Raw genomic sequence first — 16027 nt, 5'->3', positions numbered from 1 at the left:
AGATACAAATATTTTGCAAGGGCAAAGGGCTCTGAGGCAGGCTGTACTTACTTCCAAAGAAAAGCAGGCAGTATGACAAAGAAACAGTAATATTTCTTTATCTTCGTTTTCACACTTCATCATCTACGAAAGACTGTCTTTTTCAACCTGCTGCACTGATTTAAGCCACCCCAACTCTAAATTAACTTTTACTTAAAAGTCAGTCTATGACATCCTAATCTAAGAAGTTATCTGTGCTTATGGTTTCAGCCCAGTTCTACAGAAGGCCAGTTCTGCTATTTATAAACGGGATTTTACTGTTCTATAAAGTTCTTACACAAATCTCACGGGTCGAAAGAGAAGGAATGGTTGGGTAAGAAGATGAACGACTGAAGCAACTGCTTTATAGCACAATATGAAACTTGACACTGTTTTCTGCTGCCAGTATGATTCCCAAGTGAGATGGATAAATTGTGGTCAAGACCTGGACAGGTTAACTAGTGGTCATCAGTGCTGGTGGTACCTTTATATACAAAAAAAAAAGGGATACTATTGGACAGGGCATTTGAAATTTAATACCAGACATGAAACAAGACATCTGTTGGACTCTCATTTGTTTCTCTTTGAATGGGCTTTAATTGAAAGCTCAGTGAAAAATGCAGGTTACATTCTTAGTGTTATCAATAGTTTGTAACAGCAACAACATCAGAACAGTGATGCTTCTAATCTTTATACATTTTCTAATTGGAGATGTCTAAGAGCAATACATTATCAGATATATATATATACACACAATCTCAAGCAATTAAAAGTAAATAATAAACCCCTCCTCCCAAAACCCTGAAATAATATATTTCCTTACACTAATAATGTCTTTTCCACATATACTTGACAAAGAGTCTTTTTTAAGTTACTTATCTTAAGAGTAATCTGTTAATGGAGATCCTGGACCAGCCCCACTAAAAGTTCAGTTTTAAGTTTATACAGCTTGCTAGCCACATAACCAGTGTGGCTTTACATTGTAAACAAATCCCAAATGTCTACAATGATTGGAATTAGTTTTGTGTAAAGGAGATCTATGCATCTCATGATAGAATAAGTTTAAACCAATACATTAAAAAGAGAGAGAGAAAAGGAGATAGCTAATTGACAAACAGAACAGTTTTGAGGCTTCAATTATGCAATTATTTAAAAACCAAGTTAACTTAATGGTAAGATTCTTATTTTCTCCACAGAGAGGCTCTGGTTCATCTGGTTTTAGCTGCTCTAGAAAGACAACCTTTAAAAAAAGGTTTGATTTGTGAAATTCACAAGCAGAGCTTCCAACTCTAAAAGCCTGCCCTCTGGCAGTAGGAGTACAAAGTTTACCAGAAGTACCTCAGGTGACTGTTCCTTCCTTTTGTGAGGAAAGCTGCACTAGCATTCAGGAACCTCAGCATATGCAGGGATGATGTAAGCATAGAGCTAACCTTCAACAGGGAGGAGTCATCCTACCCACTGCAGGAATTAAAAAGGTACAGCAATCTGTACCCAGAAAAGCTCAAGTGAAAATAACACAAAAAAGCCGGAGACAGACATGAAAGCTAAGCACAGTTTATAGTAATCTCGAAACTGTGGCAATCTTGCTTGCTTTTGTACAAAACCACAAGTAAAAATCTCTTGCACTTATTGAATAGGAACTTGTGTAGCTCCAAATGGAAGGCAAGGCTGAACAGAATCCTACGGTTTAGTTAACTTGTGTCAAATAGGATGCGAAGACAGCTGCAGCTCTCTGACAGAGGTGATCGAAGATGGCTGAGAAAGTTTGCAGTAGCTTATAATGTCCCATCTGGTTTTTTCACTTGTTTGAACTGTCTAAAGGGCCAACTGCAGTTTAGTCATGTTCCTCTGGTGCATGTTGTGATGACGAACTAATTCATCAGACCTGGCAAATTTTTTTTGACAGCTGGGCCACCGGCAGCTGAAAGGCTTTTCACCTGTTAACAAAACACCCTGTTATTAGCTGAGCATACAGCTCATCTGAGACACTGCTGTTTGTTTTCTTTCTGCAGGGTTGTGAGGAGCTGGCAGAGCCCTTGTCAGGAGGAAAGGAACCCTGGGCTGTCCTGAGAGGGCGTGGGAGTGCCCCCAACTCCTGCTCACATCAGCGCTCAGTGCTTTCCTACATCTGCCTCAGCTGATGTTTAACAACAGCCTTTTCAGATGGCGTAGAACACTTTGCAGTGGTTCATTCCTGAGGACGGGCCCTTGCTGAACACCGTGTTGCCATGACTATGCTACTCTTGGCTCTCAAATGACCAAGTTTCAAAGTCACTCTGGCATTCACACAAACTTCAGTCACACCTCGGGCGGTGGTGCAGACATACTGTTAGTCACTGGAAACTGTCAGTGACTATTTAGAGCTTAATCTCCAGTCAAGGGGAGTTTTTTCCAGCTAATTCAACGAGTTTTGGCTGAAGTTCTTTGAAACTGGTGAGTGTAAGTGAATACGGTAGAAGCAACAAGAGTTCAGCATGAAGTCTGCTGAGCCAGACTCAAAGTTTTCCACTACCATCTAAATAAAGTGGATTTGCATCTATGGGAGATGTCAAATGCTCAAAATAGCATTTTTCTAATATTTTCATGAGCATAGTATTCAAATAACTCCAAGCAACGCACATTCAAATTTAACAAGAAATGCCACCACTTTTTAACTGTTTAATCTGGTCTCTTGATTTCCTACAATGTTTAAGTGGAATTTCAGGCTGTGTTTCTGATTCCGCAGGAATGTGGATGGAATGCTTTCATTAGCTCAGAGCAGTGATTCATGCTTCTTTTTTTCATTTTCTTTTTTTCCCCCCTCAAAATAAATGCAATATTTTAAAGTAGGTTCAGCTCTGGGGCTGGGCTCTTCAATGCTGTCTGCACATCTCATTCTCTCCAACACCCTCCAGACACAGCGGGGTGGTAGAACCTCACCAAGGAATCTTCTCCTCTTATTTACCTCACACTTTGGGCATTTTGCAAACCAAATGCAAATTCAGGCAAAACGGGATTTGCATAAATGTGTATTTCTGTTTGCAAACTGCCATGTGAGGTATTTTGGGTGGGAGAGGGTTGCCTAAAATCTACTTTATCCATTTAGCATAGATGCTGTCAAAAGCATCAATTATCTCCCAACAGGGCATGAAACACTGTGGGAAAAAATTGATCTGGTCAAAACCCACAGATTGTATAAACTGGTCTTCTTTCATCAGCATTAGCAAAACCATCCTGTGAACTCAAGTGAGGTATCTATGACTGACCAGCTCCTCACAGATCTGCCACAGTAACAGCAGCAGAGTTTCACTGTTTCGCAAGCAGTCCTGGTTGTCCTCTCACAACAAGGGGGAAGCAATCTCTATTGCTTCTGTGCTCAGCATAAATTACTTTGCACATCTTCGTGGTGCAGATACCAGAAATCACATTTCCATTGCTAAACATATCTATGGATGGATAAAACTTCCTTTGGTTAATTTTTTTTTGCTTTCAACAGCAAAGATTGCTGTTACAGTGAAAATTTTTGTGAAGATAAAACCCCTGAATCTTAACAAATAGTTTGGCAGTTGACTTAAAATTAGGATGGAATTGCATGGAAGCCACCTGTGCTTTGCTTCCTCGAGATTTAACATGGAGCAAGTTAACTTGATCTAGGTGTTTTGTCACAAAGTTTAGGGGCTACAAGAAAGAAACAGGAATGAAGCTACAGGGCAAGGTGGAGATGAAAGATCCCCACCCACCAGTTGTGCTTATTCCCCTCAGGAGCTGACACATCCAAAAGCGGTGTCAGGAGCAGCTCTGTAACACCAGCCCAGGTCCTGTGCCAGTGGCAGGCAGCAAACCCACAGGAAGGTCTGTGCTGCCAGGCTGGGCTGCCTGTGCTCAGGGGCTCAGACCACAGGGAGCCACGGGGAACTAGGACAGGGAGAGGAGCTTCACTAGCAAAAAAGAGAGCAAGTTCTTCTCTGTAGCTAATCTGGGCTAAAAACATTACTGAAGTCATGCAAGTTCTGAATTGGCAGATCAGTTAGCAGTGAAATGTGATGGGGAATGCAGTTTATCCCAGCTTGCCAGCGTGTTACAACCACTTGCCATTTTGTCTCTCCCAGAACATTACCTCTTGCTGGTTAAGAAAACATCTTTCTTCATGCAAATGCACAGAGACCCAGGCCCTGCAGCTCAGCAGGACCATGGGGAGAACCCAGGAACACAGCCGTGCCCTTTGCCATTTGCAGATTGCAAGTGTAGATATGGCCCTTGGGTGAAGCATTTATTTGGCCAGTGCCACAGAAAATGCCATTGTTCTCAGGTGAATCATTTCCTTTATTAAAATTTCTCTTTTATTTTTGGAAGTCTGAAATATGTGTTTTTATGGTCCAGAAGAGAAAAAAGAGTTCTTAGCAGGGAGAAAAAGATTTTCAGGCTCCTTGTCCATCTGTACAGAGACTGAATTTAAAAGGTTAACACCAGTATGGAAAACACCGTGACATCCAACAACATGCCAAAGTGCTCGGTAGACAATTACTTGGTAAAAACACTGCATACATAGCAGAAGGAACAGCAAATGTCAGTACACAGGAATAGTTCTAAAACTTAAAACTAAAATACAGAGGTTGCTGCAGTTGCTCCTTAATGGTGTTTACATTTATGTGAGGGCAGAGTAGACTAAAATGGCCTCCTTTTTCCCCCGCTGTATTTACATGAAATACTATGGTTTCTACAGAAAAAAAAGGTCCTTGAATATTTGAGTAAGCTTTTACTTTAGTGTCTGTCAGTGTGAGTTTGCAAAAGGCACTGCTTTTATCTTCTGGAGAGATTACAGTACAAGCAGCAACAGCAAGAGCTTTGCCGTGCTATCCTGCATTAGGCTCAGCTGACACTTGGGAGAAGCATGAGTAGGCATGAATACTTTAGATTACAGACCTTTGGCTAAAGCTAGAATTAAATATTCTATCTCGTAGGGTTTTTTCAGTAAAGGCAGTAGATCAGCTTGACATTTGTGGGCTGAGACCATGAGTCTCATTTCATAATAGCTGACAAAATTTATTTTGCCAAGCTGAAATTTCTTTAAACATTAAAGAAGAAAGCATAGTTTCTAAAATCACCTAAATCCCTTTGTGAAAAGTGACTATCATGCTTTGGGAATACAGCCACACTGAAAAATCAGCACACTCTGAAATTCTTTCTGCTGTTTTGAATATTTAACTCCTGGTTAAGACACTTTCTAATCACGTAATTTACAACAACATTGATTTAAAATTTAAAAATAAAGAAATATAAATGTGAAGAAAAGTTTACGCACTTGTTTTACCTGTATGAGTCCTGGTATGAGTCTTCAGATGATCAGATCTGGAGAACTTTCTCTGACAGGTTTTACACTGAAAGGGCTTCACACCTAAGAGGCAAAAAAAAAAAAAAAAAAAAAAAAAATCTATTCTTATGTCCCAACACTTTTTGGAAGGGTAAATGAAATCAGATATTTCTGAAGTTTCAAAAGTCTGGATTTTTTTTTTGTTCTAGTTACTGTAACTGCTCCACCCAGCTCTGTGCCTACACATTACAGAAAGTTAGTCATTAATGAGGCCAGCATCCCCTTGTAACCTCCTCTTCCAGTGTCTGGGTCTGAAGCATCTGAACAGCCCCATCATAAACAAACTCCAACTTAAACCATTGCACCAAGGAGGATCTGCAAACATTGTTAATCCCGATCCTGTGGCTTGGCCCTGTGAGTATCGTGAAGGAGCAAATAGGATAAAAGAAAAATCAAGGTGCAGAAATCTATTTTCATGTGCTCCCAATAGGTTTAACTTACTTCACACTACTACTTTAAACATGACACATAGTTCTTGGGAAAATCTTACACATTGGCAAACTTTTCTTGTGGAACTGTTTAGTTTTAAACAGAATATATTCCCAATACTGTGCATACAGTATAGAGGAAACAGTTTCATTAAGAGAGTTGTTTCAAATGGTGGTGTCAGGATGTAAAAGTCACCTAAACAATCACAGTAGGCCAATTAAAAAACCTAGTCACGGCCTTCTCCTAAAATTAACTTCAAGAATTCAGTGTTATGAGCAGACAACATCAGAAAAATGGAAGTTCAGGAGTATACTCCAGGCATCACAACTCACGTATAAAGATGAACTCTAATTAGTAGGCAAGTCTTGTCCACAAACCTGTGTGTCGTCTTTGGTGCCGTTTGAGTTGGTCTGAACGAGAAAATCTTCGTTCACAGTCTTTAAAATCACACTGATAAGGTTTTTCACCTGGAGAGGAAAAACAGTTTATCAGAAGATGTGCCTAAATGAGGGAACACTTCAACTAGAATCAGAAGAGGAAACATGTTGGTCTGAAAGACTCCTCTCAGTCTGAAGCAGTCTAGTGGCACACCAGGACAGATTTGATATAAAGCCATACAACTCTGCTGGAAAGGCTGGCATAATTCTACTGCATTGACACTGATACTGAATCTGCTCATTCTAAGAAAATAGTTTATTAGGTTAAAGCTGCAAAATAATTCAGGTTGAGTGAATTTTTATTTTTTCTGCTGGAAAAAACCAGGAATGTCTTGGTTCATATTTTTCTAAAAACCCCATTAAACCCTTTCCACCTGTTTCAGTAACACATGATTCATACAAAGGAACAACTTGCAGTTTGAGCTAAATTGGATTTAAGGCAAAAACTAAATAAATTCCGTCCACATAGGTGGCAATTTTAACCACATTAAATTAATTAGAAAAAACTGAGCAAAATTCAACCTCAGAAAAAGACATATTCTTCCCCAAAACACAAATTAAGTTTCTTCCACAAAGGGCCATTAAACAGAACTTCTCACATAGCTGCACAGCTCCCACTGGCAAGGCCATGAATTATTGCAAAGCCTCATCTAAATATAAACTCTTCCCCTCCTCCCATGCAGTTCAGCAGAGATCCTCAGGGTGGGATTTCTCTGGGACGAAAAGTGAGACTCTGAAGTTTTTAGAAAGAGAAATCCCTACAAGCAAGGTCTCAAAAAGAACATAGGTTTCAATGCAAAGGTCTTCACCAGCCACATAAACATGCAAAAAGAAATGCAGCAGTTGAGGAGTCTGAGGAAAAAGGGGAATACTGCCAGTGGGTAGCAGAGCACAGAAGTGGTGAAATTCGGCCAAGACAAGCCAAGACAATGCTTATGCTGTTACAGGAGGAACTCTATGATCTTCCAGATCTGACTTAATCTAAACTAAGGTCCCTTTGCACAACAGTGGAATCCTGCTGCAGCCTCAGATATAATGACATTTATACCCACATAAAGTCTGATTCCAGTGCCACAGCACAGAGGCTTCAGCACGAGCAGGAATGAAACATTTCTCACTGCAAAGCTGGGAGGATCCTGGGCTTTATCTGGGACGTACACACAGGAGCAGCTGGGACCTGCTCTGTCTGCTGTGGGAAGCTGAGATGTAAACCAAAGGTCCTGTGGGAAGGACCTACGGGAAAACATCAGCTGGAGGGGGCAGTGGGTTTGATTTCTCTCTGTTTAATTTTAAAAACATATCACTTTGATAAACCTTCATTGCAGGTGTCTGCATTTCTGATTCTGCTATGATGAGGAAATGTATTCTGGTTGCACTGGTATTCTGAGACACCAAAGCAAACCAGTTTAGTTTAAAGCAGATGCCTTTTGATCCAGGTGACAGAGAATAAGCAACACATTAAGGAGAGCATTCCAAATTCATCCTGGTGTAGCTAAAATAAAAATTTTACAGAAGCAACTAAATTGGCAAGAATAAGCTAACTTCCTGTGACAGTCACCCCAAGGAGTTTACTGATTCTCAAACCTAGGTGTGGACAATTTCTATGTCTGCTGTGCTTAATTTATTAGCATAAGAGATTAAAGTTGCCACAGGTGTTTGAAATAGTTCCATACACTTTGACCGCAAGGACTCCCTGGGGGGTGCCTGCTTTTCAGAAACCACTTACTTCCAAGGAATTCAACCCTTTGGCAGATTTAAGAGGGGGAATGTCAGCAGAGCAGAATGCAGTGACAGGATGATTGTCTGCTAATTGCAATATAAACTTAGAAGATGGTTAAGGAGGCATTGGAATAAAAGAGCATAGAGGGTCTGATGGCATGCACATGAAAGTATTTTTTTAAATACTTTGGAAAATAATGTTGACTAAATTAAAGACACATTTAACTCATGCATATACTAAGGGAGTCAATCTAAAATGTTTACATAGGGATATGGTGACACTGGGAAGAAAACAAAAAGCAAATAAATAAAAAGAGGCACAACATTTGGACAGAAATCCTAATTTCACTTTCCTTCTACATCTTCCATGTCAGCTGCCAAAGCTGACTGTCACATGCCTGTGAGCTCCCATAAATTTCATCAGAACAGGACAACAGAAACATCCCAGATTAGAAAAAGTCTGTTAGTACCCCATTAAATTCCCACAGTGAGAGTGTCTCATTTCCCCAGGCCTATCAAAGCCTCTCCAGTAAAAGGCTAAAATCTCTATGTATGAAAATATCCAGCAATGCCATCACCTCCTTATGTGAACACGTACAGTCTCAAAACAAAACAGGAGATGCAGATGGAGCTTCACCAGCCCTTCTACCTGAGACATGATTACCTACACTACTGAAAGAGGGCACACAAAAAAAAGGCTGAACTTAGTGCATTATGAAATAGTGAAGACGAGAGAGGGTAGAGGGAATGGCATACCTTTAATATTTAGGAAAATAATTTTTAAGAAAAAGCTCAACAGTTGTAAGACAAGCGTGAATCTGCCTTTGCACATATTGCAATAAATGCTTCTAATAAAATAAACTTATTTTGTAAAAAATAGCTAACTTAAACTAAGGGAAGTGGGCACATTTTCTCAGGAGCAAATTCATTTGCTCAGATGCATGGGAAAATAGAATATTCTACTGCTGTAGCAGTTGCACAAAATATTCACAGTCACTGCTTTTAATTAAGGAGTTCTGCAAGAGTAAAAGCCTGTCACTAACTAGAACAGATGAGAAAAGGAGGCTCATCTTGAAACCAGAGACTGCAAGTGTGAATGGGAATCTGAAGACTGATCTGTATTCCCTTCATCAATATAAACCCCTTTTCTTAAATAAGTACCCACTTAATCAAACGAGTCCCATGGGCACAACTTTGCCTTGCTAATATTGCATTTTTTATTCAATATAATTTGCTTTAGCAAACTCACACAAAAAAACATGTTTGTTTATTTATTTAGTAGGGAGCCTTTATAGTTAACATCTTCTGTCATCTTCACACCATGACAGCTGTGACATGTCATTACTATTCTGAAACTAATCTTGTATTTTAGATTCATAAGTATTTTTATTTTATGCTGTAGAAATATCAGCCTGAACAGATACAGCTACCCTACCATAAAGGACAACCCTCCTGATCTACACATTCTCATCCTCCATTGCAGATCATACCTGCAGCTGAGCCTATTTAGACTAAAGACTCTCCCTAGCAGACAGGCAGAGGATATTCTCTCTGCAAACCTGTTCAGCTTCGTGTTAGGATAAATCCAGTTTTCCCAATGAGTGGCACTGAACCCAAAGGTTCTCTGGCAAGAATGCTGGTGCTTCCACCAGAAGTTAAATTTATGGAGGTCTAGACATCAATTTGTTTCTGCAAGGAAGTGCCTGAAATCTGCCACAGAATGACAACTCACATTATTTGCTTTGAACAAACTGTTGAACAGTTAGACATATTTCTGCATTTCCTTCCAGAGGCCTATCTGCTGCAGCAAAATACACCAAGATAAGAAAAAAGCTTTTTTGGCTGTACATGTTTCAATAAAGGCATTGTTAAGAACAGATAAGCAGCCTCGGAGGGTACAAAGTGTTAACATATTTTCAGCTAAGGCTATTTGAAACATTGGTAAAAACTGACTACAGAATCCAACTTTGTGTTTCAGGGCCTTGCTTGGTTTTGCAATACTGCAGCTGGTGAAGAATAATGGAAGATCTGATGAGCCAGTCCTTTGTATGTATCTATTATAGAAAGAAAATACATAATCTAGAGGCAACAATATTCTGCAAAGACACAATCTTGTGGTTTAATATCAGATATATGTAACAGCCTGTTTTCAAATCATGTGTTCATCATTTAAAACGTTGACCTACCACTACACTAAGATAGTGTAAGGTGGAAGAGCTCCAAGCCATGAGTGAGTCCAGAACTAATAAAGACTAATAAAAGTTTTGTTTGATGAGAAGAGGTGTACCAAACACAACCACACTATTTTTGGAGAAAACTGGTTTCCAAATTTTGCTTTTGACATGCAGGAGAAACAAATCAGGGTTAGACAAAGACATGAAGTTGCAAAGGAGACTGGAAATGGATCTGCATCACAACAGTGGGTTTGACTGCCCCGGGCTCCTGAAGAACATGGTAGTGGAAGACCTTTATGGCCACTAAGTCCAGACTGTCCACACATCCAGCAGCCAAGAAAATATGATAACTGGGAAGTTATCCCCTCCAGATGCTCCTACAGGTCACCAAGCAATCCCAAAAACTAGGGCTGATAGACCACAGGAGGAGAGGAAATGAAGATCATCATATTCTAAGCCTCCACAGCAGCTGGGAATTTGGTAAGTAGAATTCCCAGATGATAATAATAGGAAATGTCTAGTACCCATTCAAGAGGCTGAGGACAAAAGCCTGTCAGCTGATAAAGGGGAAAGCTCCCTTCTGATCCTAAAGCTGAATGCATCAGCCAGGCAGGCTACCCAAGCAATTTTCATTCCAGCAGTGAATCATCCCTTGCTTTCTGTCTTTGGCTGCAAGAATCTTTGAAAGCTTACATGGCAATGTTGGTATCAGCAAACACAAGCTGGCTTGGGAAACATGCTGGCCTCTTATGGAAAGAAACTTGGAAAGATTTGAGAGATAAATAATTTTTGCTGTCAACATATCAAAATGTATGGGCAGAAAAATCTGCACCCACTTGTACAGAAAAGATGTTTAAGGGGAAAAAAAAGTTTTTCCTCTACCCAGTTCCACTACAGCATGAACCAGAGGAGGGGCATGTATGACCTCAAAGACAATGGGAGAAGCCTCTCTGGGGGTGTTAGACAGACACAGGTCTGTCCCCTACTTCTTTTGGAAGTTTTCTGACTCTAAAAACCTACATTATATATTATATTAAAAATCTTCTACAGCTAAGGAAAAAAAATTAAATATGTAAGTTGAAGTCCTTGTGATTCATTCAGAAATAACACTGGGAAAGCCAAGCAACGAAATGGAATAAAATACAGGACCAGAACAAGCAAATAATGACTGCTAAAACACAGAGTAAATCAGTTTAGGAATGAAGGAAATAGTGATTATGAGAAAAAAATCTAATCTGTTTAGGCATCATGGAGAAAAATAATGAATTTAATGGCCTTCAAAAGATTTCCAAATTTTCTTGTTTCCAATTTATTTACAGAAAATAGAAGAGCATTCCTGTAGACCTTCCTTTCTAAAGATGAACTTGAACTTACAGTCTAAAGTATCTTAACTTTTTAATTTCAGCAGCTCTGAAGATAGCTGGCTCAATATTTTCTGACTTGCCCATTCATTAAATAAAAGTGCTTTGTGTGCATTTCTCACAATTTCACACAATTAACTAACTGAATGGTCTCCAAAAGGAGAAGATTGCACCTATCTGTTATGGAATGTTAGACAATCTGCTAGGTCACCCAGCCTGGGCTGCCTTCCTGTTCTCTTCCATCCCTTTGATCTTCTGTCTTATCAGTGGTTAACTGAATATCCGTATCTACAGATTTCATCCACAGACTTCTAGGTAAGCACAGAAAGAACTGCCTAAATAAAAATATGACTGGCAATCAAAAAAACTCCCAAAAAACCCTAAAAACCCATAAGAAACATATCTGAATATATATCATAATTTTACACATCCAACACCATAAATCTCCCAATACAGGAAGTAACTCTGTTTACTCTTTGACAAGGTGCAGCAGAGCATTTGATTTCCACATTTTGAGATTTTATTTCCTGAACTCAGGCAGAACCCAGACATTAGCCTCCAAATGACTGGCTTCAGGCTCAATCCTTCATGGAAAGATCCCACAGCAGGGAACATATTTACCAACCCCTGCCTCCACCCCCAACCAGAAAAGGCTTACACAGGAGAACCAGAGGATGCTAAATGTCTAGGTTCCTCTTGCAGAGGAAACTTCTTAATAATTAACATTAGATGAGATTTGGAGTGAGATTCAGTGGTCCCAAATGAGGGGGGAAAGCAGAAAAAAAATTAAAAGAGAGAACAACTCACAGCCCTGCAATAGCAAGAGAGAGAAGGAGGTGATCTACTTGCTGTCAATGCTGCTGTTTGTTTTTCTTCACTAGATCCAGAGAGCCTTCTGCTCCAAAAGAGGGGTTGGCCAGCTGACAGAGCACACACTCGCTCATCTGATGGATTCTCCCGCTCCCTGACCTGGCAGAGCGCTTCTTGCCCCTTGTGCTATCCTAAACCCCCCCTGCCCAGTGTGCTGTGCCATGATTTATACCCACCAGTGTGCTTTCTGCTGTGCATCTGCAAGTGGGACAGCTTGAAGTATCTCTTGTTGCAGCCAGGGTAGGCACACATGAAGGGACGCTTCTCGTTCGTCTCACTCGCCGACCGCACAATGGTCGGAGCCACTCCAGGCACACGCCGGACGTCCTGCAACGACAGACACCTGCTAATGCCACATGTGTGCTCTCTGCTTTGACTTCACACATTCAGCCACTCAACACTTCCCCAGGACAAAGAGGTACTTAAGCAGCTCGAACTGGAAACAGGCAATTTTATGTCATTCTACATCAACAACCTTAGTATGTCTTAATCTGCTCTCCGCAGAGTGTTAAAATTATTCAAAGGTGAAGCGCAGTGAACTCTGCTCAGTGAATTCTCTCACTGATGTTTGTATGTGAGATTAAATGGCCGACACTCTGACCTCATGTATAACCACACAATCCTGGCAGAACTCTCATTGCCACATAAAATAGTTCTAAGTTTATACCAGTGTAAGAGGTAAGAGCATGAGCCAGAGGAGTATTGTCCTTTTTATTTCAAGTACTCATATGAAGTTAAAGGACAAGGAAATGGATGCCTTGGATTAACACACACTGATTAACAACAAAAACAAAAACAACTGTCTAGGTGGAGCTGGTGAATAGTTCAGCCTTAATGCATTTTGGCCACTGTCACAATGTTCCACCAAAGATGATCTCCTCCTTCTGGAATAATTAACTTCCTTGAACAATGTCAACCACTTACTTTTATTCACTCAACAAAAGCTGGCTCAGGAGCCTGTTTCTGAGAGCTTGCCACTGAAAAATGACCTGCTAAACTACACACAAAAGGAAAAGGAGAAAAGATGCTATCTAAAAACACTGATGTATGTTGACAACACAGAGAAACAGAAAAGACAGATAGTCTGTAATGACTTTGCCATCAGTTTTAACATGGTATATCTTTTACAGGGGTATTTAATAATGATATGACTGTCCCAGAAAGGGAGGAAATTAACTCCCATGGATGGTAAGCTCCTCCCAAATATTCACTAATTACTTAGTTATGAGGAAACGATCCCATATTTTGTTTGAAGGAAATACATTTGAATTAGTAAAGTTTCAGAAACACATAAAAACAAAATGTCATCTAAAACTTTCATATATGTAGTTATTAGATATAGTCCATCATAACCACAGAAGCTTCACACGGCCGGAGTGATTGGAGCTAGAATTTGGAAACTGGATCACATCTTTTAGATGATCCTGAGAAGCTGGTAAGGAATATTGCCTTGCAGACACATTTCAGAAGAAGAAATAAGCCATTTCAAGTGACTGTGTCAGAAAGCAATGTTATGTTAGAGTTCAATGGCTGCACTGAAGCCAGGACACTTACGTAAAGCATTTCTTGACAACGCAGGGAAGCCGCAAATCAAGGATGGGTTTACAAACACCAGTGAAGTAGTGAATGAACACTCTAAACAGGCAGCAGTTTTACTTCCCCAAGAGGAATGCCCCACAACCCTTACCTGTATGCCTCTAAAGACTCCATGGGTGTGTATTCTGTACTGGGCCCCACAGCTGTATAACATGGGAGCGCTGTGGTTCTCATTTTCATATCCCGCTGTATGTCTGTAAGTAAAGATGGGAATCATGAAAAAATTAAATCTTTTTCAGTATTCAGCTCCATGTGAGAGGTTTCTTTTCTTAAGTCAGTGATAACATATGCAGAGTTTGCTTTTACAGCCATGATATCCAAGTTCAAGCAAAATTCACCAATGGAAACCTGCTCTGCCTTCACATGGATCTGCTCCTGCTGGCACAATGCACTGACTCCATACAAACATCTATTAGTATCCATTAAGGCATCCAGGGGAAAAGAAAAAAGAAAAGAAATTGTCATGATTTGAACTCTGATGTATTTCCACAAAGATTTTAGGTAAGAGGAAGAAATTCACATAGCACAACGGTGTCATGTGCACATGTTCACGTTATTTATCAGTCAAACGTGGGGCTGGCTATTGCTAATATCTTCTGGAATGAGCAAAATGCCTCAAGTTTCACATTAAGTGCAGTGGATTTTTGTCAACACCTCATGACTCAGATATTACCCGATACTACCAAGCAAGTGATGACATTTATAAGAATAGCAGTCATGTACTCATAAACAGAGATTACAAATCAGTGTCTAAACTATTTATCCCACATATCAGCTTGCAGGATGTGCTACAAATTTATCCTTTATAAAAATAAAATTTTAAAAAAAAAAACAGCCCATCCCTACTAGGTATAAATTTCCAAGATTTCTCATGCAGCACATTAATTTTAAGAATATTTAACTTTTGGTGTGTTTTGGGGTTGCCACAGCCATATGTTTTGTCTAATTATGTTCTTCAAAATCCTGTGTTCTCATGTCCTGAATGTTGGAACATTGCTGTGTCTCCTGTTTGCAGCCTTTTTAATGTCAAAATCACGTAGATACATCTTAGGTTTAATTTTTGAATGAGCATGTTACATTATCACTTGTAGAAGTATACATTGGCAATGGCAAGTGTGCATGTTTTACACAACACCAGAAATTAGAAAGACCAGAACAAAACCCCAGGGCACACAGCTAGGGACAAAGATGGATATGTAGGATGTTATCCCAGTCTTTGCCAAATGCTTGCAATAGCAATTTGAAGGGGTCCCTGAGGTCCAGACTCTCATTTCACTGGTCCTTTCTCTTCACTCAAAGTTCATGTGCAGAGTAGAATTACAAGGAAGTTTTAAAGCTCTTAAGTGATTTGCAGAACAGGCAGTGGAACTGGAATGCAGGACATGTCTAAAGGGTCTGTGAACCTGGCTGTAGAGGAGGGGAGCAGTGTCTGGGAGCAGCTCTCCCTGCAGAGGGTGGGCTGCATTCCTCACCATTCGCCCCCGTAGCGGCTGGCAGGCTGCTACCTGGCAGATGTGCTCTCTGAGGTCAGTTCTTTCACTGCTCTACAGTGCTAATTTCAAATCCTGGCTCCACCTGACTATTCAAATCAAAGGCTACATCTTTTGAGAAGGTATGCTCTGCTTATTTCAATTTTAATTCAATTTTAAGGTGATAGTAATGAAATAAGTTATGGAGGGGTGGAAAATAAGTATCTCTGTTCTGTAGTAATATCTGTAATAATAGATAAAGAAAATACCATCAGCTGATTTAAATAGATTAAACTACTCTGTAGATATGTACCATGTCCAAATAAATAGGGTCTCCTCTCTGCCCAGGGCCCAGAAGTGGCCTTTTGCAGCCTAATCCAAGTAACAAATTACCATTTGCTATCACCATTTGATCAGCACAGGTTCCCCACCAGCATCAAATTTTCCTCTCTGTTTAAAGGCAGCAAGTCTGTACATGCCAAAATAAAAAACAAAAGAAAAAGCTGGGGAGAGCTGAAATCCCCCAACCCATGGTGATACCCATGTTGGTCACAAATTACACAGTGCATTTTAAAACAGAAATGGAACAAGAACGACCACTGAT

The 16027-nt window shown here is 40.0% G+C and overlaps 1 protein-coding gene across 3 annotated transcripts in view; it reads right to left on the bottom strand.

Annotated features, from left to right (window-relative positions):
• Nucleotides 1-591: 591 nt before the first annotated feature.
• WT1 (WT1 transcription factor) overlaps nt 592-16027 on the bottom strand; it is a 34971-nt gene continuing 19535 nt past the window's right edge. For 2 of the 3 annotated variants that reach the window (XM_042035635.1, XM_042035633.1), the window contains exons 5-9: nt 14046-14148; nt 12535-12685; nt 6175-6264; nt 5300-5392; nt 592-1955 (exon numbers count right to left, since the gene is read on the bottom strand). In XM_042035635.1, coding sequence (XP_041891569.1) covers nt 1834-1955; nt 5300-5392; nt 6175-6264; nt 12535-12685; nt 14046-14148 — 559 coding nt within the window. In that variant the 3' untranslated portion in view covers nt 592-1833. The remainder of the gene's footprint in view (nt 1956-5299; nt 5393-6174; nt 6265-12534; nt 12686-14045; nt 14149-16027) is intronic. The other variant, XM_042035634.1, reaches the window with a different exon arrangement.

The sequence above is a fragment of the Corvus kubaryi genome, unplaced genomic scaffold (assembly GCF_017639235.1).
Source record: "Corvus kubaryi isolate FWS band 111438036 unplaced genomic scaffold, C.kubaryi_AGA036_p1.0 37384, whole genome shotgun sequence".
Classification (NCBI taxonomy): Eukaryota; Metazoa; Chordata; class Aves; order Passeriformes; family Corvidae; genus Corvus; species Corvus kubaryi.
This window is presented reverse-complemented; position numbering and strand designations above follow the sequence as displayed.